This window comes from Orbicella faveolata, unplaced genomic scaffold (assembly GCF_042242905.1).
Source record: "Orbicella faveolata isolate gen_17 unplaced genomic scaffold, um_ofav_v1 contig_46, whole genome shotgun sequence".
Lineage (NCBI taxonomy): Eukaryota > Metazoa > Cnidaria > Anthozoa > Scleractinia > Merulinidae > Orbicella > Orbicella faveolata.
Genome location: NW_028301576.1, coordinates 17,592,555 through 17,612,500, shown reverse-complemented (window position 1 = coordinate 17,612,500; position 19,946 = coordinate 17,592,555). Strand labels below are relative to the sequence as shown.

Here is a 19,946-nt window from a genome sequence, read left to right as displayed (position 1 = left end):
ATATGGTAGAGCTCAACATGTAAGACGCATGCGTTCTAGCATTGTTAGTGTTATACACGCAGTATTTTATATATCGGGTCATGTGACCAAGGACGGCAGTTATTTTTCAGGTAGCGCCAATTGTCCCTTTTTATTGCAAAAGTGAAACGTTACTGTGGCTGCGTAGCTTTTAGAATTACAAACAGGTCGGTTCAACAAATATCATCTGCTGTTTTCAATCTACAATAGTGTGCTTGTCAGGGTTCAAATATATTGCTTCTCCTTAGCGACTTGTTTATTTCTTGCCTTAATTGTGTCTGTAAGAGAGACCAAAAAGTTCTCAAGTTAGTGGCTTTAATACTCCGCAAATTGTAAATTTGTAACAAAAGAAACCAGGAAAATGCTCAAATATTGCTGCAGACGCCGTGGCACCTAATGAAAGTTCAAATTAATTTAATCAGTCTTTGAGGAGACTCATTCATATCGGCCAAGTAGCGCTGTTTATCTTCAATACTTTTCGTTGAAAAGCTTCTCAGCCATCAATATCGTTGTGTGTTAATTTTGAATTGTTTTATTGTTAACAACAAAGGTGGCAACAGAAAAAGAAAGTGGTATTTCGTGACTATCTGATAATTAAATTAGTTCTTGTTCATCGGTAAAAATTTGCATTTTTAGTCAAACATCGTCTCTGTTCCGTTTCTTCATCACTACATCAGATATTTAACTTTCTTTCATTTATCTCCAAAAAACAAGGACATCTTCCGTATGTTTTGGAGAAAACAGGGGTTTCATACTACATGGCTTTGCGAGGAAAACAAAAGTATCAAGTTACAAAGTTGGCGTGAAGAGCTAAATTGTCACGTTTGCTGCTTCAGCGTATTGTTGAATTTAAAATGAACGAAAATCAACTTAAAGCACCAGTAGTAATTAATTTGTGCGTAATGTTTGGACCTTGAATGAAAATACAACCTTGAAACATACACACTGCAAAGGGGAAAAGCCGTAGCAGACTACCAAGGTAGACACAAACCGGAAGTGAACCGAGCAGGGGTGAGTACTTATGGGACTACTGTATCAGAGCTATCAATTGCGCTCTGCACTATCTGAGATTGTCTCACTAGTCTTAATTTGCGAAAAAGCTGTCTTACAGATTTTATTTTACTATGCATGAATTTTAAATCAGAGCAAATTTCTTACTCCTGAAATTTTGAGGTGGGGTCATACGGGTGGATTTTGAGAAAAACTTCATTTAACCTACTAGTGCCCCGTCTCTCCTCGTGTACTCGGTCATTCATTTTGGCCATTTGTATATAAAGAAAGGAAAAACATCTTGGAACATTTTTCAAAAGAGTTAGAAGTTGGGCTGTTTTAATCTATCAAAACTGTAGTAAGCCACCTTAAACTATGCCCTTGCGTGATGCGCAGAACGTGTGCGCACGAACAAATGTAGGCACCGTCCTTCAAATCACTTTTTTAAGTATATGATATAAGTATATGTCAATCAAAGAACAATGAAACTTCGCATTGATGTGACGGAGGAAAGACTATTAAAAGGCTTTCGAAAACTGATCTAGTCTTGTTAGCTATGGTCCCCCAAAATTGTATCGAAACACTCACAATATGGATCTTCCTGTGTAAAATTTGCTGTAACCTGTTTTTCTAATACTTTTCTATTATTATTGCAAAGAAAATTATCCTCAGCATATGTTTCAGTTTTCCCAAGGTGGCTGACAAAATGGAAAAAAGGATACCATTTTCTTCTTATCTGGTAAACTTAGCAGCTAAAAGTATCGGAGACTGATCTGCTCAAAAATCGAACCAACTTATGGAGAAATAATTGTGACTTCAGCATCCAGCATGCATGCAAGGAAATTGCAGTCTTGAGGTCAATTCAAGATGTGTGCGTACATAGTACATGTAACGTTGTACCCCTTGGCCTATATATTACATCTATATAACACTAAGTCAGGTTTTCTTTCTCCCAGTTTTCTGCTGCTATGAAAAATGGAATGAAATGTTCACATAAACATATAAAATGAGCTAACACTGAAAGGAATTGTTAAGTACTATTAATCGATCATCCTTTCCGAATTCGTGGATATGGTGATCTGTTCTGTTATTCCTGTTTTATATGTCGTAGCTTCAAAAAAAGGTTCCTTAACCCCTCCTCAACCCACTTCCCCACCAAATTTCATAACCAAATTTCCTGCACACTTTCCGGGCACTTTTGTCATCAGGCAGCCCCCTCCAATCAAGACTAGCTTTGTTTTCGCTATTCAGTTTGCAGTAGTCGCCCGCTTTAAAACCAAATCATCACTTTTGTATCTGACATTTCCTGCTCATTAATGTTTGCAGTAACTCAACTGAAAACGCTCTAAAGTATTGAGTTAAAAAAAAAACCGAAAAATTTGAATTTTGACTAAATTTCACCGACCAAGTGATTTACTACTGCGTCTCAAGGACATTTCTAAATAATAAAGGACTCGTTCCTCACCTTTCTTCACTGGAAATTCCATCACTTCGTGGCCCGCAAGATGCCTAAGATAGAGACAGCGTTGTTTAATTAACTTTTTATTAACTTTTCAATGGATATTTTCTGTTTGTGGTTACTGACCTCCCACCCATCTATCCTGTCTGACAGCCTTAGTTATAGAAAGAGGTTGTACATTAAGGTGATTCCCTAGAAATAACACTTGACGTTAGATTTTTTCCAATTTTTTTGTGGTTGTTCCTAACAATGCAGCTATTCGAAATGTGCGATGAAACGATGGTACGGTGTTCGTTTAAGAGTCATAACTCGTCAAAGGTGCGTCAAAAATCCGTGCAGTGGTACCCGTTAATTGCGTTTTTCTTTTTCTGGATACCGCTACGTTTCGGAGTATCAGTGACCAAACACATGGAGTTAATATCAAAAAGTCTCAACAGATATATTGCATCGTCTTAAAGGAACAATTTGATATGTGTTTCTTGGCAAAAATGTACATCTTGGATCAGAGTTGACAAAAAGTCTCTCTAACGTGCGTCTTCTAAGGGTGGTAAGGTTCAGGTCACGAGTGAAAGGGTAAGTAAACATTTTTAGATGTTTTTTTTTTTACCTGGCGTTAAAATTTTTTCTCACTCATTCAGTGGAAAGGCAATGAATTATACACTAATTTTATGCAATAAAAAAAGGTACCTTACGGTGCTTGTTTAAGAGAAAACAAGCACTTACTTCGCTGTCGATCATAGCTTGCTGGAAGTCTCTTACGTTGTGTGTGTGTACGCGCTCGTGTGCGCGCGCTAATGACGCGAAAATCGTGCGCAGTAGGAATGCGCAATGCAACACTGAGGAATCACCTTATGGGCCCATTAACCGATTTATGCGCGCGTTGCTAAGGAGGTGAAATTTCACTTCCGGTTACTTACGTCAGCCTGAGCAGGCCCGTAGCAGGGGGAGGGGCAGGGGAGGCTCGAGACCCCCCAAAATTTTCAGACTTGACTTAAATTCTGCTACAAAAGTGGAACTTTGCCACTAAAATGGATAGTTGTCAATGGAAGCTACAGTTTCAAAGTATTGTCGATCATAGTAATGATGGATCGAAATGTGTGGCTTCATAGCTCAGTTGGTAGAGCATCGCACCGGTATCGCGGAGGTCACGGGTTCGAATCCCGTTGAAGCCCTGATTTTTCAGGCTTCTTTCCAATTGCTTAAATTGGAAAATTTACTGCGATGATCATTCTTCACTTTCTCCTAGTGGCTTTGTTTGATCTTACCGAAGTGCGCTGGTAGTGTAAATTGCGCACGCGCTGATAGGGTAACTTCCAATATATATCGGGCGCACTTCCGGTTTCTTTAAGGTTACAGTATACCTTCAGATCGGCAATTTTCTTCAAATTTGGATTTTTGGTTCAAAGTAATGATCGAAGAGTAATCTCTAATTTCTGAAAACAAAATTGAAAAAAACTCAATATTGGCGGAGAAATGGAGGTTTTACGTTACGGCCGGAAGTAAAAGTTCCCTCTTGATTGACAGCCCTATAACGTGTACGCAATCAACCGAGACTACTTTCGCGGGAATATATGGATACCACGAATTGGCTGGCTATTCAGATCCAAGCATTTTCCGTATTAGATGTAATTCTATTAAGTTATAAGTAAACATGGGCCACGGAAAACATTGTTCACCACTTCGAAAAAGCGAAGAACGAATGAAAACACATCAATGAGTGAAGAAGCGAAAGTTGGCCTCGCGGATGAAGCTATAGCTATCGTATCAAGCGGGCGAAAAGATCGAGTCAAGAGTACAGAAAGATTCTGTAAAAATTTGGGAACTGGACAGCTATAACAGCGATGTTTACATTGACTCTTTTGTTGAGTCCGATACTGATGAATCGCCCAACTCATTGAGATCCATTGGAATATTATCCATGCACATTTGCTCCGCCGCGCTTTCTTTTGTTCAGTTTGTTCTCGTCGCCCAGCCACTCTAGCGTTCGTATCCTTTTTCGTCTTCCCCATTTTGCCAGACCAGCTTCAAGAAAAACCGAGCTACAGAAAAATTATCTCTCCGCCTTGAGCGCATTGCGAAACACAAGGGTTTTTTCGAGATTCACGCGTAAGTTTAACCGCGAGTTAATGGTAGTAAATTTTCCAAGCGCTGATTGGCTCAGTGATCTGAGAACCCAGTTGAAGGCGTTTGTGGGCGGAGTTTGTTTGCGAAGCAAGAGATTTTTCTTAGCGCTGTTTTCTCGAATAAATTTTTTCGCTTGAAGCAGACACTTTAAAGAGTTACAACTCAAAGGGGATTTGTTTGATTGCCCTCAAATTTGGACAGTAGCTAGATTAACATATAAAAAACAAAAACGTGTCTGCGAATTGTTTATTTCGACATATTTTTTCTCCGAGAGCAATTTTTGTACGATAACTTCACATTTTTTAAATCCTATTTTGAAAATGTTCTGTAACTTTTTACTGCAATTGAATGTGGAAAAACGCAGACACGCTTTTTTAGCGCTTTTTGTCCTGAAACCGAGGAAAAAAATAAATTGGCGAAAAACAAAATTCGCTTTGACTTGTAGCTTCCAAAAGGTGATTAGGACGTTCGCATTTAGTGGCCGTGAAAAAATCGGCACTTCATTTTATTTCAAAATTTTTGGTATGGTTTGATAGCCAGCTCTATAAGCTTTAATTTGATATAGGGGTTTAGGTATCTACATCTTAAACCGGACGCGCTACATCGCTTGGAAGTGAGACACCCCTGAAGGTATACGGTAACCTTAAATGCTAAAGGAAACGCGGTTTTTCACTAAATCCGGTCTTTTTCGACGGATTTCGATTAAAGCCAACGTTAGAAACATAGCTATGCATTCTTTTTCCCAAATCATGCTTTTTTCAGAAAATTACGATTTTTTTTAAATTTTGAAATTCTGTAAAAATCTGACCTTTTAGAAATGAAACAAAATCTATGCATAGCGTAATGATTTAAATTAAGATATTAAATCAATGAAAAAAATCACGATAAAGTAATTTGCGTGGGAGCGTTTGCCTCTTTTCAGTACTAGTCACATGACCATGGACATGGCCTGATGACGTCATCACTAGTGTTACTGATCATGAAAAAGTTAAAACACATGAAATAACTCTGAACTAGCCAAAAATGATGAGGTTATATGAGAATAAATTTTCCTTAGCGACGGCTCGAAGAGATCAGTTAATGGGCGCTGAAAGGCCCATTAACTTATCTTTTCGAGCTGTTGCTAAGGAAATTTACCCTCATATAACCTCGTCACTTTTAGTTAGTTCAAAGTTATTTCATGTGTTTTAACTTTTTCATGATCAGTAACACCAGTGCTGACGTCATCAGGCCATGCCCATGGTCATTTGACTAATCAGTTCAGAAAAAATGCGAAGGCTCCCAGGCAAATTACGCTATCGGGACTTTGTTCATTGATTCAATATTTTCATTTTAATCCTCATTACGCTATGCATAGATTTTGTTTCATTTCTTGAAGGTCAGATTTGAGAGAACTTCATAATATTGCAAAATTCGTAATTTCCTGGGAAAAGCACGATTTCACCAAGGAATGCATAGATACCGTAGAATTCCGAAAGTAACGGTCCCCCCGAAAATAACGGCTCTGCGAAAGTAACATGTAACATTTGTTTTACCTTGCTATTGAACCCCGAAAGTAACGGCTTCCCTGAAAGTAGCGGCCCACCCGAAAGTAGCGGCCCTTTAGAAGTTACTAAAAGACAAAGTCTCTCTTCTCAAGCGCGGATCATGCGGATGGAGCAGCCTGTATACAGGACTGAACATTGACTTGAAGAGTTATCTCTGATTTTATTTCGCATCTGACTGAATTTTCTTGAAACTATGATTTAGAAGCTATGTTTGTCCAGCAACAGAGTCAAATAAGGTACTGCAGGGTTATCAGTTGTATTCAGGAGCCATAATCGGGGACGGAGACCGTAAGTCTTGGGATCCGCGCGCACCTATGATATGGGACAATTTTTCTATTTTTAGAACAAATTGCGCCATCCTGACGTCATAAATCCGCGCCGATCCACGCACATGTCGGGAGCTCTCGCGTGGATGTTGTCAGGTTGCGTGATCACATGGTGAGAGTTGAGAGACCTTGAGAGATTATCTTGCTTATTTTTCACAGCGATGGCAGGGAATAAGGCAGGGAATACGAACCAGGGCGCTTATATGTAGTTTTATGCTCTAAGCTAACGGAAAAGGTAGGTTTCTCAGGGTCGAAAACAAGACTTCAATCTCCCGCTGGGAATAAATAATAAGATCTGCTCGCGCTAGTTGTAAGCTTACGCGTATGTTTTTGCGTTTGTTCTGACTTAAGAATATAGCAAAAAAACACTCTACTCTGGTATCGAGTTAATTTGTGAGTTTCTCAGAAAATGGTTAATCATAACCAAAACCTGTTTTGATGGTTTCTTATTGTTTCTGCTTGTTTGGTGAGTTTGCAAAAGTTTTTGAAAGGAAAGTCTGACGCGTACAATTAGCTCATTTGCATAGTGCAGCTCGTGCACTTTCAAGTCCGAGTCGGTGTTTTCAATTGTCAACAAATCTTGACAAAGATTTCTTTCGTTATCTTTTGTGCTGAGATGCTGCAACAAATTTCACGAACGCAAAAAAGGCTACTAACATCAGGTGTGTTTCTTCAGCATAAACGTAGTGAAGTTTTACACTGCGAAAATGAAAATAGACAAGGAGTTTTGATAACTCGATCAACAAAATCGAAATCGAAGAAAGCGTCATTGTAACTTTGCTGATTATTTCTGCTTAATTCGCATATTTTCAGCTTAGCTTTTAATACGTTCTCAAACATTTATCAATCTTAAACATATTTAAAAACTATAGAGTTATTGTTTGAGTTCGATGTACGCTTTCACACGAAAGTGCGGCGGAAGTACAATTTGTCATGTTTACTGACTGTACAAAACAAGCATCAGCGGGCGCTCTCATTCATCGACAACAGAGAATTTACTGGATTTTTACACGAATAAAACTGAGCAGTATCTACGGACGTAAAGTTATTGGGTCTTGGTGAAAAATCAAGCGTTGCTTACAATTCAGGCGAAACTCAAACTAGCAATTATTTTGTTTTACTTTTCGGTCGCGATAGACTGGCAAATTCCTCGCAAGCTTGTGGCAAGAGGAGTAGGAAACTATGAAGTCCTGGAGCTCTGCTATAGCTAAATATATCCAGCTAGTTTTTTTGCTGTGTAATGGAAAAGCTGTTAATCTTCAACATATGTGAAATTTAAAGTGGAGTAATTTAAAGCATCCGTCGGAACACAACTTGGTCAGCGATATATATCTATAGTAAGCTTAAAGCGGACCATACCTAAATTCGACACTGTCTTACTTCACTCAAACTGGAGCAGCTTACGACGAAAATACTTAAGCAAAATTCCAACAGACGTAAACGCGTTGAGTTCTGGGCCAAAAACATGAAAAATTTCGGGAGTTTCGGACACCATTCCTCCCGCGCGACATCCGCAAAAATCCTCGCAGCATGTACGCGCGTGTGCTGCAGGCGATAGCGTAATTTGTTCTAAAAATAGAATTTTTATCCCATATCATGGGGACAACCCCAATACTAGAAATGGCGCGCGCTTACGGTCTCCATCCCCGATTATGGCTCCTGTTGTATTGTGATATACTTTCGCCTTTCAGTTCCAACCGGTTTAGGGTCTCAGTCTTTTTGTTCATACAGTCTGCTTTGTTTATGAGGGTAGTTGAAAACATACATATATGGAATGTTTAATTTCTTGTGTTACCTGTCCGCTTTGTCTGAAACGACTGTTACTGTACAAACGTTTCTTAACCATCCGAAAGTAACAGCTACCCGTAAGTAACGGCTACCCCAAAGTAGCGGCCCCTTTTGCCTGCTAAATCCGAAAGTAACGGGGGCCGTTACTTTCGGAATTCTACAGTATGCTTCCAACGTTGGCTTTCATCGAAACTCGTCGAAAAAGGCTGGAAAAACCGCGTTTCCTTCGGCATTCAAACAAACCAGAAGTGCCCCCCACAGATATCGGAAGTTACCCCATCAGCGCGTGCGCAGTTTACACTAGCAGCGCACTTGGGCAAGATCAAACAAAGTACACGAAAGCCACACGGAGTTTGTTTTCTCTTTTTTTTTTTGCTCTTGTCTTTCTCTCATTTTGTTTTTGCCTGTACTTTTCTACTTTGCATTTTGTGAAACACAAAGAAAAACATCTAAAATGTAGGCGATATTGCAAGTTGTTGAGTTGCTTTTATTTTCCGTGCTCAGGCCCCCGAAGGGGAGGGGGGAAAACGTTTTGAACTTTACGAACTCTGAACTCACCCCTCTCGCTTTAGTACAAGTTTTTGTCCGCGCGCGTAACTTCAGGTGATTTTAATTAGCCAATCGTGGCTCAGAATGTGTTCGCGCGTACATTTGAACTTCGCTGTTGTAATTTTGCAGATTTTTATCTTTGCTGTATTTTTCTTACCGTGTTTAAGATTTTAGGCCATCCTTGCCGCTGTTTTTGGAGTCTTGAGTCTAGCTTCGTCACCGTTTTTAGCCATTGTGATTCGCCGTTTATTGTATGTTCCAGATTACGTGGCTTGTTCATTAAATAGTTCGTGTATTTGCAGTTTGAGCCTACGAGTCACTGAATACAATTCCCAACTGAAATCCCAGAAAAATTGGGTGGGGGTGTGGCGCCCGCTTCCCAAAACCCTTACCCTATTTATGAACAAAGCCTGCGATTTTCCCTACCCTATTTATGATCTGACCAAAAATTTGATACCCTATTTACGGCTGTTGCGGCTGACACAGTTGCTCTAAACATAATTTATGAAGGGCTTTTGTTGATGGTCTTAGCGATAATGATGAAAAAGTAGCTTCTTCTAAAAAGCATGAACAATTCAAGACCAAGGTGCAAAAACCATACCCTATTTCTGACCAAAGTAGCCAAAACCGATACCCAATTTATGACCAAAACGGCTGTAAAACCATACCCTTTGGGGCCGCACATACCTATATAGCCCATATAAGGGAGTACCCACCGGGGCTCAGGCTGACGTAAGTAACCGGAAGTGAAATTTAACCTCCTTAGCAACGCGCGCGAAGTGAGTCGGTTAATGGGCCCTTAATGAGAAGGAGTATAGCTAGTCTGCAGTCTTTCTATGGCCTATTTATCAATTGAACTTGTAAAGATTTTTTGATAGAAATATATATACGAATTAAACAAAGAGATCAATATAAATTACCTTGATTGGCATTTAAAGCAAAGAAGGAAGTCAGGGCACTTATAGCAGCAAAATCGTCTACCAAGTATAAAACCTTTACAATCACCGCACTTGAATCTGAAACAATGGAACATGAATCACATCATTAGAGCTTGTAAACTTGAACATGGCATTTAAGTGAGTCGCTCGGTAGGTCGGGCAGGCAGGCAAGCAGGCAGGCGGGCAGGAAGACAGGTGGGGGACGCAAAAGAAGTTTATTTCAAACAAAAAAGGCATAGTATTCGGACATTTAAAAGGCCTATAGAACCGAGCTATTTCCCCTTTTGCCTTACGTTGAAAAACAATGGTTATCATCTGTATGAAAAGCAGTCACAAGAGTCATACAAAACAATGCCATGTTTCATCATTAGCACTAGCAGGCGGACATTATGTCTGCAACTACAAATGTGCCATTTTGGTTTTGGTATAACACTTCAAAAAAAGACAAAAAATTAAACTTATTTTATTGAAGCTATTTTTTCGCTTTCCCATGAGCTCTTTTCGTGTATTACACAAGCTACTTTCTCCTCTTTCTTCCTTTTTCTTTCAAAAAAATATATGCTCTTGGAGGCATTTAGAAGCAGTCATACAATATAATAAGAATATAATAAATAGCAGGCTGAAGCTAAACGCTTAAAGAAACACAGAATGAGACCATGCTGGCGAAAAGGTTAAGTTTGTTGTTCCGCTACACATTTCACTGGCTATTTTTTTTGGCTAGTTGAAAGATTTTTAACTCACACGAAATTCATTCATTGAAATTCTCTGCCGCCGGAATCCCCGAAAAAACGTAGTGTGGTCAATTTCGTGTGGCCCACACAGACACGTCTAGGATATTAAATTACCACGACAATTCTCAAAACGCTTGTATCCTAATCAAAAGAACTTACAAAGAACTTGGTGATATAAACACTTTTAAGACCCTATAATACTCCCTGGTTAGATCCAATTTGGAGTATTGTTCAGTTGCCTGGTCCACCTTCACAAACAGAAATATGGATAAACAAGCGAGAATTCAGCGTAGGGCAACGAAGTTTATTCTAAAATCTGATGAACTGTATGATGTTAGGTTAACAAAGAAAGCGTAACAAAGGCCCTACCTTTCTGATATCACATTTTCATTTATAATCTGATGTCTTGACGATCTTTTTTTAAACTGTGATCCTTGAAACCTTCCTTGCCTTTATCACCCACAGTAAGGAGTGTCAGATTACAAGTCAAAATTTTAAAACAAATCCTTTAATTCAATGGTTCTAACCGCGAAAGAGTTACCGTAGATCTTCTGAGCCTAACGATTGGTCCATAATTTGATGAACGACCATTAAGTTTCTTAGGAGAAGTGCTTTTAATGAAAGGTTGTGTGAAGATTCACTCTATTTTTTCAAACATATTTGGGCCATTAATATTAATTGATGTGGCCGTGTCATTGTATTGAATAATGTAAAACTCTGACATGGTTTACATGTAAAGCACTCTTCAGAGCTTTATAAGCTTTATAGAGTCGGGGTCAAGGCATCACCGCCTGAGGAGAAAAATAACCTGATTTCTTCTATAATTATTGGTTCATTATTGTAGCCTATTTTCTGCTCACAGGTAGCCCAAGCGCGGAATGCAAGCCGCGAATACCGAAAATATAAGACGCCCCATAAGAGTTTTTACTTTAAACTTACCTATGTTTTGTCCTTAATGATTCGTGTGATTTTACAGGGTTGCAGACGTTCCAGTGCCGGTTTGTGGCTTTTTCTGGGATGGATGATTTTTCCCTCAAAAAAGCGCTTTTTCGGGTGAAAAACCACCCCGTCCAAAAAAACGCCCTAATCGACCGCTAGGTCGCCCAAAACACTGTAAAATCATAAACGACAAAAAGACAACATAGCTCAGTTCAAAGGAAAACTTGATTTCTAACTTCCCACATTTTTAAGTGCCAGAGCGAAAGCCGAGGTGGGACTTCTGACTTCTGAGTTTCGATGTCCACCTTCCGACTTTCGACTTCCGACTTCCTACTTCAAAATTTAAATGATCGATATAATACTTATTATGTAAATCTAATTTCACTGAGAATCTAGGGTGAGATACTTTTGTTTTGACAAAGTACGATGCCCGGGCTACGATGGCAACCCAACGGAATTGAATCGAAGACGTCGCTGAACAGAGATCGTAATGAACTGAAACTAACAAATTTTGTGGTGCCATAACAAATAGACGCTTACATTATTTATACACAGTTTAGCCGCATTTAGCCTGCCAACCTTATTTTGTGTATTGGCGAGTGCAATCCTCAGCGTTTGGAATCGCTTTCCTCTGGTCGTTTTGTACCACTTCACTAGACCTTCATGTTGCCTTACTGAATAAAACATTGTGTCGCTTTTCTGAGATTTTCTGAGTTCGCTATAAACTCAGATGAAGAGACTTCAGTTCTAACTTCTCAACCCCCCCCCCCGGAAAAGTAAAATTATCTTATATTCTTTTCCCTCTTCACGAAGAAAGTTGTTGAGCTTGATTTCAAACAACTAGAGCAGTGCATTTTTCCTCGAATTTCAAAAAAAAAAAAATTCCTGCACAGCAAACACAGTGAACAAAAATCGTGCAAGGGGAGCCATGGCAGGGTTATCGAATGGTCTTTGCGAGCATTTCCGAGCATGCGAGCAGTGATCAATTTTGTCATGCGAGCAGCGAACACTTTACAAATAGCAGATGGCGAGCAGCAAGCACTTCGTAAATTTTCCGCCTGCTGGAGTCTCTCTCTTTTATTAAGACGTTTTTTGCGCCAAGTAAACTGGCTGACACCTCCAAAACAGGACATCAGCCGCAAAGCCAGGCAACACGTTAATAAACAATTATTGGATGAGGTTTTTGTGATATCCACAATAATCAAGGCCGAGGTAGGGGTTATCTGCCGAATCCTGGGGCTGAGGCTGATAACCCTTACCAAGACCTTAATTATTCTGGATATCACAAAAACCGAATCTAATAATTGTTTTTTCATACATTGAACGATAAAAATGGAAGTCATGGTTTGCTTCTTCACTAAAGCTACACAAAGCGCGCGAACTTGACATGATTACCCTTACAAATCTTGCACCGCGGTCATGCATGACATGATTACCCGTGACCTTGAGTGTCCTTGACATGATTATTGTATAATCTGCCGCTAGATGACGTCACAGGCGCTGATTTCCAAAATTCACTCTACGCTTCCGGCCAATCAGAAAAGAGATAGTGAGTTCAATGTATAATAAAAGATCTTATCGTGGTTCAACCAATCCCAGGCATTCCCAGCAGCTTATACTACAGCCAATTATAATCCATCAAATATTTTCGCTTGCGCGTCACTGGTCTAAACGCGTCACGTGACCGAGTATTCCCCAGCTGAAACTGGGGAATATCCGAAAATATTCCCCAATTTTCGGAACTGCGCGTGTCGTGAAAAATAGTTGAAGGATAATAAACACAATAGCCTTCATTTGACTTTAAAAGCATGCTCGGATATTTGTCCTTGGACATTACCTGTTCCTCGAAGCTCACAGTGTTAACTTGTCGGAACAGATAATGTCCGCGGACAAATATCCGAGCATATTTTCGCGCCAAATGGAGGCTATTGTTTACTTATGCCTTGTTTGATACGCCGTCTGATGCAAAATTACCTTACTTAGCTTCATGTGAGTCTGTGGGTGGACGCTAAAGGAGATCTGAAGCTTTCTAAGGGACTGCTTACAAGCAAGTAGGGTCTCTACCAAGAGGGTTAAAGATAACCGGCGTTTACAAGCAAAATTGGCCGGTCAGTTTCAATAAAACGTCACGAAAACGAGGAAGCATTTTTCTAGAAACATTCATGGCGCGTGCATGTTTCCCCAATGTTTCCCAGTTTGCCATACGGGAAACACTGTTTCCAGAGTCAATTTTTGTTGTCGTGATGCAAATTATGCTTCCGCTACACGGCAGAGAATTTTAACTACAATCCAATCATGCGAGCTCGAGCAAGCGGGCACTCATCTAATTTTTGTGAGCAGTTCAAGCAAAGGCCAAAATTTTGCAAGCACTTTCAAATTGAAAGGGGCCGTTCGATACCCATCATGAAGAAAAAAATCGAGCAAGTGCTCTTACTATCATTGTTTCGATTCTTTAGTCTTGCACAACCTATTGCCCACCAAAAAGTCATGCAAAACCTAAAGGTGCAAACAAAATTTTCAGGCCCCAGAAAACTCCCCCCCCCCCCCCCACCCCCTTTGAAAACATAATGGTCCGTCACCTTATGTTGTAAATCATATCCCACTGTGCGATATGTTTCTTTTTGGGTGGCATTGACAAATAATTGAATTTTGACAGATATGATTACAAAGTAAATAACCTTAAATAGTCTCACCGCGTAACCGAACTCCTTTAAACATCAGAAATATGAGTTCTTAGCTGCGTATTGCGTGACATTACCGTGAGCTTGGGGTGGAGAGGAACTGCCTTTTGAAAGAGACAGGAATGCTCATCATCTCGCTTAGGGGTCTAAATTTTGGATTTTTGGTGTCCACTTCAGCTGGTAGTGTGTAGTTTAAGACAATAATTTGACCACAAATACACTAATTTACAAATTACGTCTGCTACTTACGTCTGCTTACTGTTAAGATGATTTGGGTGTCCTATTAAGCCTGCTATATTGTACGCGTGGTGGTTAAATATTTGAAGCGGTGCACTTTTTTAACTGAAGGTTGACGAGGTGAATGAAGCAGCTTAGTTTGATTTCTTTTAGGTAAAAACAACATAAATAGAAAGCAACTATAACTGAACACAAAGATTATGGCACATGGTGTGACATACAAAGATTTTAAGGTGTTCAAGTAAAACTTATGGCTTCCCTTGCACATTCTGTCACAATGAATTGTTCAAATTAATTATTATCATTTTTTTAAGAAGTTAAAAATTACCAGTGTGTAGACAACTAAACAGCTGTTTATTCTAGTACTAACCTCATTTCAATAACTTCGTGATTTTCTGTGTGACCTTCTGCTTTTACCCTTTCTGTTTGAAAAAAAATAAATTCAAACCTAAATAATTATAAAACAAGAAGATCTGTTAGATCTTATAACCGCGCTTTTAAAATTTAACTGTTTTCTTAATACTACAGTCGCAACGCAGTGCATATTCCAAAGCAATCTTTGATGATTCATTGATTACTGTACACATCACAGCACTTGATCAACACAAACTCTATTATCGCACCATCAGTCGTAGCCGTTGTGACATCTCCGATGACGTAATAGTCTTAATCTGGAACTTTCTTCGGGATATGTATGGGCATGAAGATACGAACACTATTACAAACCGCTTTCTTTCTTTAAAGTCACGATTAAATTAAACTGTTTTTTTCCCTTGAGTTAAGGGTTAGCAAAGAAGTCACACGAGTCACATAATTCAAGAATTGCGTTATCTACGGCTATCTTTAGTACGGTGGTTATTTCCCTATCAATGACGTAATCTTCGCACGTTCTGACACGTTCTTTGCTTGGCTTGCAAATATTTAATTTTGCTTCCGATCTATGAACTCGCTGCGATGAAACAGTCAAAGGATTTACTTCATTTGCCTAAAACCGCAAGAAATACTGGCAAAATTACAAATAAATTAATGACCGTCGCTTCCGCCGAAATAAACTTGCAAAGTAAACACGATCTTATTTGTCACGTAGCGAAAGTGAAAGCTGCAACGTCAGCGCATTCCATGGCTGACGTAATACCTTTTTTCACCGTATTTATTACTCCCTTTAAATCCAACGCTTTGATAAAAAAAAAAGAAAATATATTTTACCCACAAAAAAGAAAACAATATCCGTAAAATTGTCCGTGTATTTATGTTTTAACAGCTTCTGGCGGAAAAACATCACACGTTCCGTGACTCAAAGTTTGGCCGAGCGGAGGTCTGCGTCTGGTCACCGACAAAAAAAAAATAAACAAGAAGATCTGTTAGATCTTATAACCGCGCGTTTAAAATTTAACTGTTTTCTTAGTACTACAGTCGCAACGCAGTGCATATTCCAAAGCAATCTTTGATGATTCATTGATTACTGTAGACATCACAGCACTTGATCAACACAAACTCTATTATCCCACCATCAGTCGTAGCCGTTGTGACATCTCCGATGACGTAATAGTCTTAATCTGGAACTTTCTTCGGGATATGTATGGTCATGAAGATACGAACACTGTTACAAACCGCTTTCTTTCTTTAAAGTCACGATTAAATTTAATTGTTTTTTCCCTTGAGTTAAGGGTTAGCAAAGAAGTCACACGAGTCACATAATTCAAGAATTGCGTTATCTACGGCTATCTTTAGTACGGTGGTTATTTCCCTACCAATGACGTAATCTTTGCACGTTCTGACACGTTCTTTGCTTGGCTTGCAAATATTTAATTTTCCTTCCGATCTGTGAACTGGATGTGATGAAACAGTCAAAGGATTTACTTCATTTGCGTAAAACCACAAGAAATACTCACAAAATTACAAATAAATTAATGACCGTCGCTTCTGCCGAAATAAACTTGCAAAGTAAACACGATCTTATTTGTCACGTAGCGAAAGTGAAAGCTGCAACGTCAGCGCATTCCATGGCTGACGTAATACCTTTTTTCACCGTATTTATTACTCCCTTTAAATCCAACGCTTTGATAAAAAAAAAAAGAAAATATATTTTACCCACAAAAAAGAAAACAATATCCGTAAAATTGTCCGTGTATTTATGTTTTAACAGCTTCTGGCGGAAAAACATCACACGTTCCGTGACTCAAAGTTTGGCCGAGCGGAGGTCTGCGTCTGGTCACCGACAAAAAAAAAAAAAATAAACCACGGGTAAACCTAGAACCGCGCTCGGCCCATGGCCGCGCGGTTAATAAACCACGGGTAAACCTAGAACCGCGCTCGGCCCATGGCCGCGCGGTTAACAAAAATGTATGCGCCAAATTACTTGAAGACAACACCTGATACATCCCTGTTAGCCAATACAAACTCAGTTTGGAAACAAGTGTCGCTTCATCACTCAGAAATAGTATACAAGTCTTCAAAACAGGCATGTAGCCCAGGAAGGGGGTCAAGGCTTGTACAAAGACTAGAGGTATGGAATGATAAAAGTTGGCACTCTTTTGTCAGAAGCTTGCGTCCATGAGAAAAAAAAAATTACTTTGTGTTTCTTAGGAACATCATTACTTACTGATTAAAGGAAAACTTAGTTTAAGGCATTAATTAATCAAATGTTGTGACCATAAAAACCGATTTATTTCCTGTTGAATAGCTGAAAAGGACTTCTCCTGTACATAAGGGTGATATAGCCCTTTGTAGTTTTCTTCAGCTCCCAGCAACATACCATAAATGACTATACTCACTCGTGTAACAGTCAGAACAGAAGTCAACATCAATACAGTTAAGGCAGCGGTATCGGATGTCTGACAGTTTTACACGACAGCCATTACACGCATACCGTGCAGGAAACTGGTCCTGGAACCGTGCTACAAACAGATTCAGCCGCTGAAAAGAATGAAAAAAATCACTTATTAAGAACAGTGTAACATTAGTTTACTCTTGCCTCACCCACAATTTGACTGTCTTATTTACAAATTATATGCTATGAACCTTTCGTTTTTGGTCTGTCTGTTCCTCATTCTGCAGGCGACGGAAAGAACGATAGTCCTGTTTGACCATCTTCAACCAAGTATCGTGATCTTCATATTGATCCAGCTCCTGTTCTCTATTTATGTCCTTCACGTCTTGCTCAGTAGTTTGGGCTACAGGCAAAAGAGAAGCTTTTTAGATCTAGTTTGACGTACTGACTCGTAAATTGTTGCACCAAATTTCACCTAAAATAACTTGACAACTTAACCCTAATATTGGTTTCTCAAATTATTAGTGAAGTTACTTTCCTTGACTTGCACCCATACATGTACATAATCTCAATTCCCCTGAGTATCAATATCTAACCGTATAGTAGAATGAGCTGACACTTTTACACTGTACATTATAACTAGCATTACAAATTAAGATTCTTGTCTAATAATAAAGTGTATTATCGTTTGTCTCACGATGTAGTCACTTGAGATGTAGATCGCGACGTTTCGACTGCTTACTGCCAGTCTTCTTCAGGCGGAGTCTCTCCGCCGCTGCCTAGAACAACAAGGCATTCGCACCGTCTTTAAGTCCGACACGACACTTCGGTCACACTTGATGCGACCAAAGGACACCGTCAACCCGGCTAAACAAGATGGTGTTGTCTACAGGATTCCCTGTGAGTGCGGCAAAGTCTACATCGGAGAAACAGGGAGATCTATGCAGGAGAGGATCAAAGAACATGACAGGGATATACGACTCGCCCGTACCCAGACCTCCGCCGTTTCTGAACACACCCACGAGACCGGCCACTATCCTATCTGGAATGAGGTCAAGTTTATTGATCGAGATCCTCACTGGTACACACGTAGGGTCAAGGAAGCTATTCACATAAGACTTCACCCTAACAACATCAACAGGGACAGTGGAATTGAAATTCCTGAAGCATGGATACCCACGATCAAGAAACACAACAACAGGAGAACGGTACAACAGCGGACCACTGAGGGAACAGCTACTCGCCAGAACAATGGAACAATAGGAGGATCGAAATGCACCAATCACAGCCGACCTTTGTGATATAAATGATACCGTGCAATCAGTCGACCTTATCGCCTGAAGAAGACTAGCAGTAAGCAGTCGAAACGTCGCGATCTACATCTCAAGTGACTACATCGTGAGACAAACGATAATACACTTTATTATTGCATCTACCACGATGAATAACAACAACCTTTTCCTCGATTCTTGTCTAGTTGCAATGTTTATCGCCCCTGAATATGCTGGTGTAGTTTTCTTAAATGCTCTCTTGGACTCCAGTAGATTTTCTGACATTTTTCACCCATGATGACTATGTGAAGATCTTGTCAATCTAACGAACGGCCGAGTTCGAGTCCCATGTGATGATTTTAACCTCACTTGTACAATTATAAATCTAATAACATGTAGCTGTCTTTGGCATTCCTTAAAGTCAAAGGGGGACATTTTGCAAAATAGAAACAATTAATGGACTTGCAATTAAAGGGATTTAGAAGTTCAGGTAGTTCATTCATCTCGTGTATCACCACATCAACGAAAATACTGACATCACAGAATGTAATGTTGTGTTGAATAATAAAAACTTAACACCAAAAAAATACTGACATCACACGGACTCTAGCCTCGGCGACCAGACCCTCTTTGGGCTTGTCACACAACCTTTCCTCTAATGGAGAGCAATACGTGACGAGACAATTATCTGTGTAGAAGGCTACACTGACTCTAGAGTTTCACCTCACGTTTTCATTTTTATATCATCTGTTTTATTACCTAATTCAAGTTGTTTTGCACTGTGGATAAAAAAAGGTATTTTTTTTTTGCACGTTCACAATCAACAAACAGCTATAACCACAGACAGCTCAGATCTTTATGAGTTGTATTTGATATGTTTGAGGTAGCTGGCCATCAAGTAAGTTTTTTAATCAGAACACCGTAATTAACTTTCTTGACCAAAAACAACACAGCATTTTACTGAACCTGTGACAAAGTCCCAGCATGCTTCACAGTTAACATGCTCAATCCAGAAATATTGTCCCTAAAATAGTCCCTGCAATCCCGCTTCGTTCAACATCTGGATGGTCACCCTGTGAACTGTCTTCGCCTGTTACTGTGTCTACAGACATGTGAAGAAAACTTGGTCAAATTGACCACTTAAAAACTTAACACCCGATCACCAAGGGCTAATAATAATCATGGAAGTGCATCCATTAAATAATTGGTGCCCATAAAGAAATAACTGTCATTTACAACAACAATCTTGCTCTTGAGATCTAACAAAAAACTTTACAAATACAGTACTACATTTTTTACACCAGTTGAAACTGTGGGGATAATACAGGATGTCCAAAGAAACTCTGATTCTCTAAGTGCTACAAATACATAAAACCCTCGTCTGTGATACACGATTTTATATAAGGATTTTGCAGTTTTCCACACTTCCATTTTACTACAGTGTGATGATATAGCAGTGCCTGTAAGAGCAAGTTAAACTTCGTTTAAACCAACTGGCCAGAAATATCAATCTTAACATTGGGAACAGAAAAATACACAAAGCTTTGAGGATCATTGGTTTTACAAGCTGATTGTCAC

General features: G+C 39.4%; 1 protein-coding gene across 1 annotated transcript in view; it reads right to left on the bottom strand.

The window, feature by feature from the left end:
- Positions 1–19,946, bottom strand: part of LOC110040393 (uncharacterized) — a 60,149-nt gene that overhangs the window by 15,984 nt on the left and 24,219 nt on the right. The window contains exons 8-12 of the mRNA XM_089278618.1: positions 17,349–17,500; positions 17,102–17,243; positions 14,698–14,749; positions 9,722–9,817; positions 2,474–2,517 (exon numbers count right to left, since the gene is read on the bottom strand). Coding sequence (XP_089134744.1) covers positions 2,474–2,517; positions 9,722–9,817; positions 14,698–14,749; positions 17,102–17,243; positions 17,349–17,500 — 486 coding nt within the window. The remainder of the gene's footprint in view (positions 1–2,473; positions 2,518–9,721; positions 9,818–14,697; positions 14,750–17,101; positions 17,244–17,348; positions 17,501–19,946) is intronic.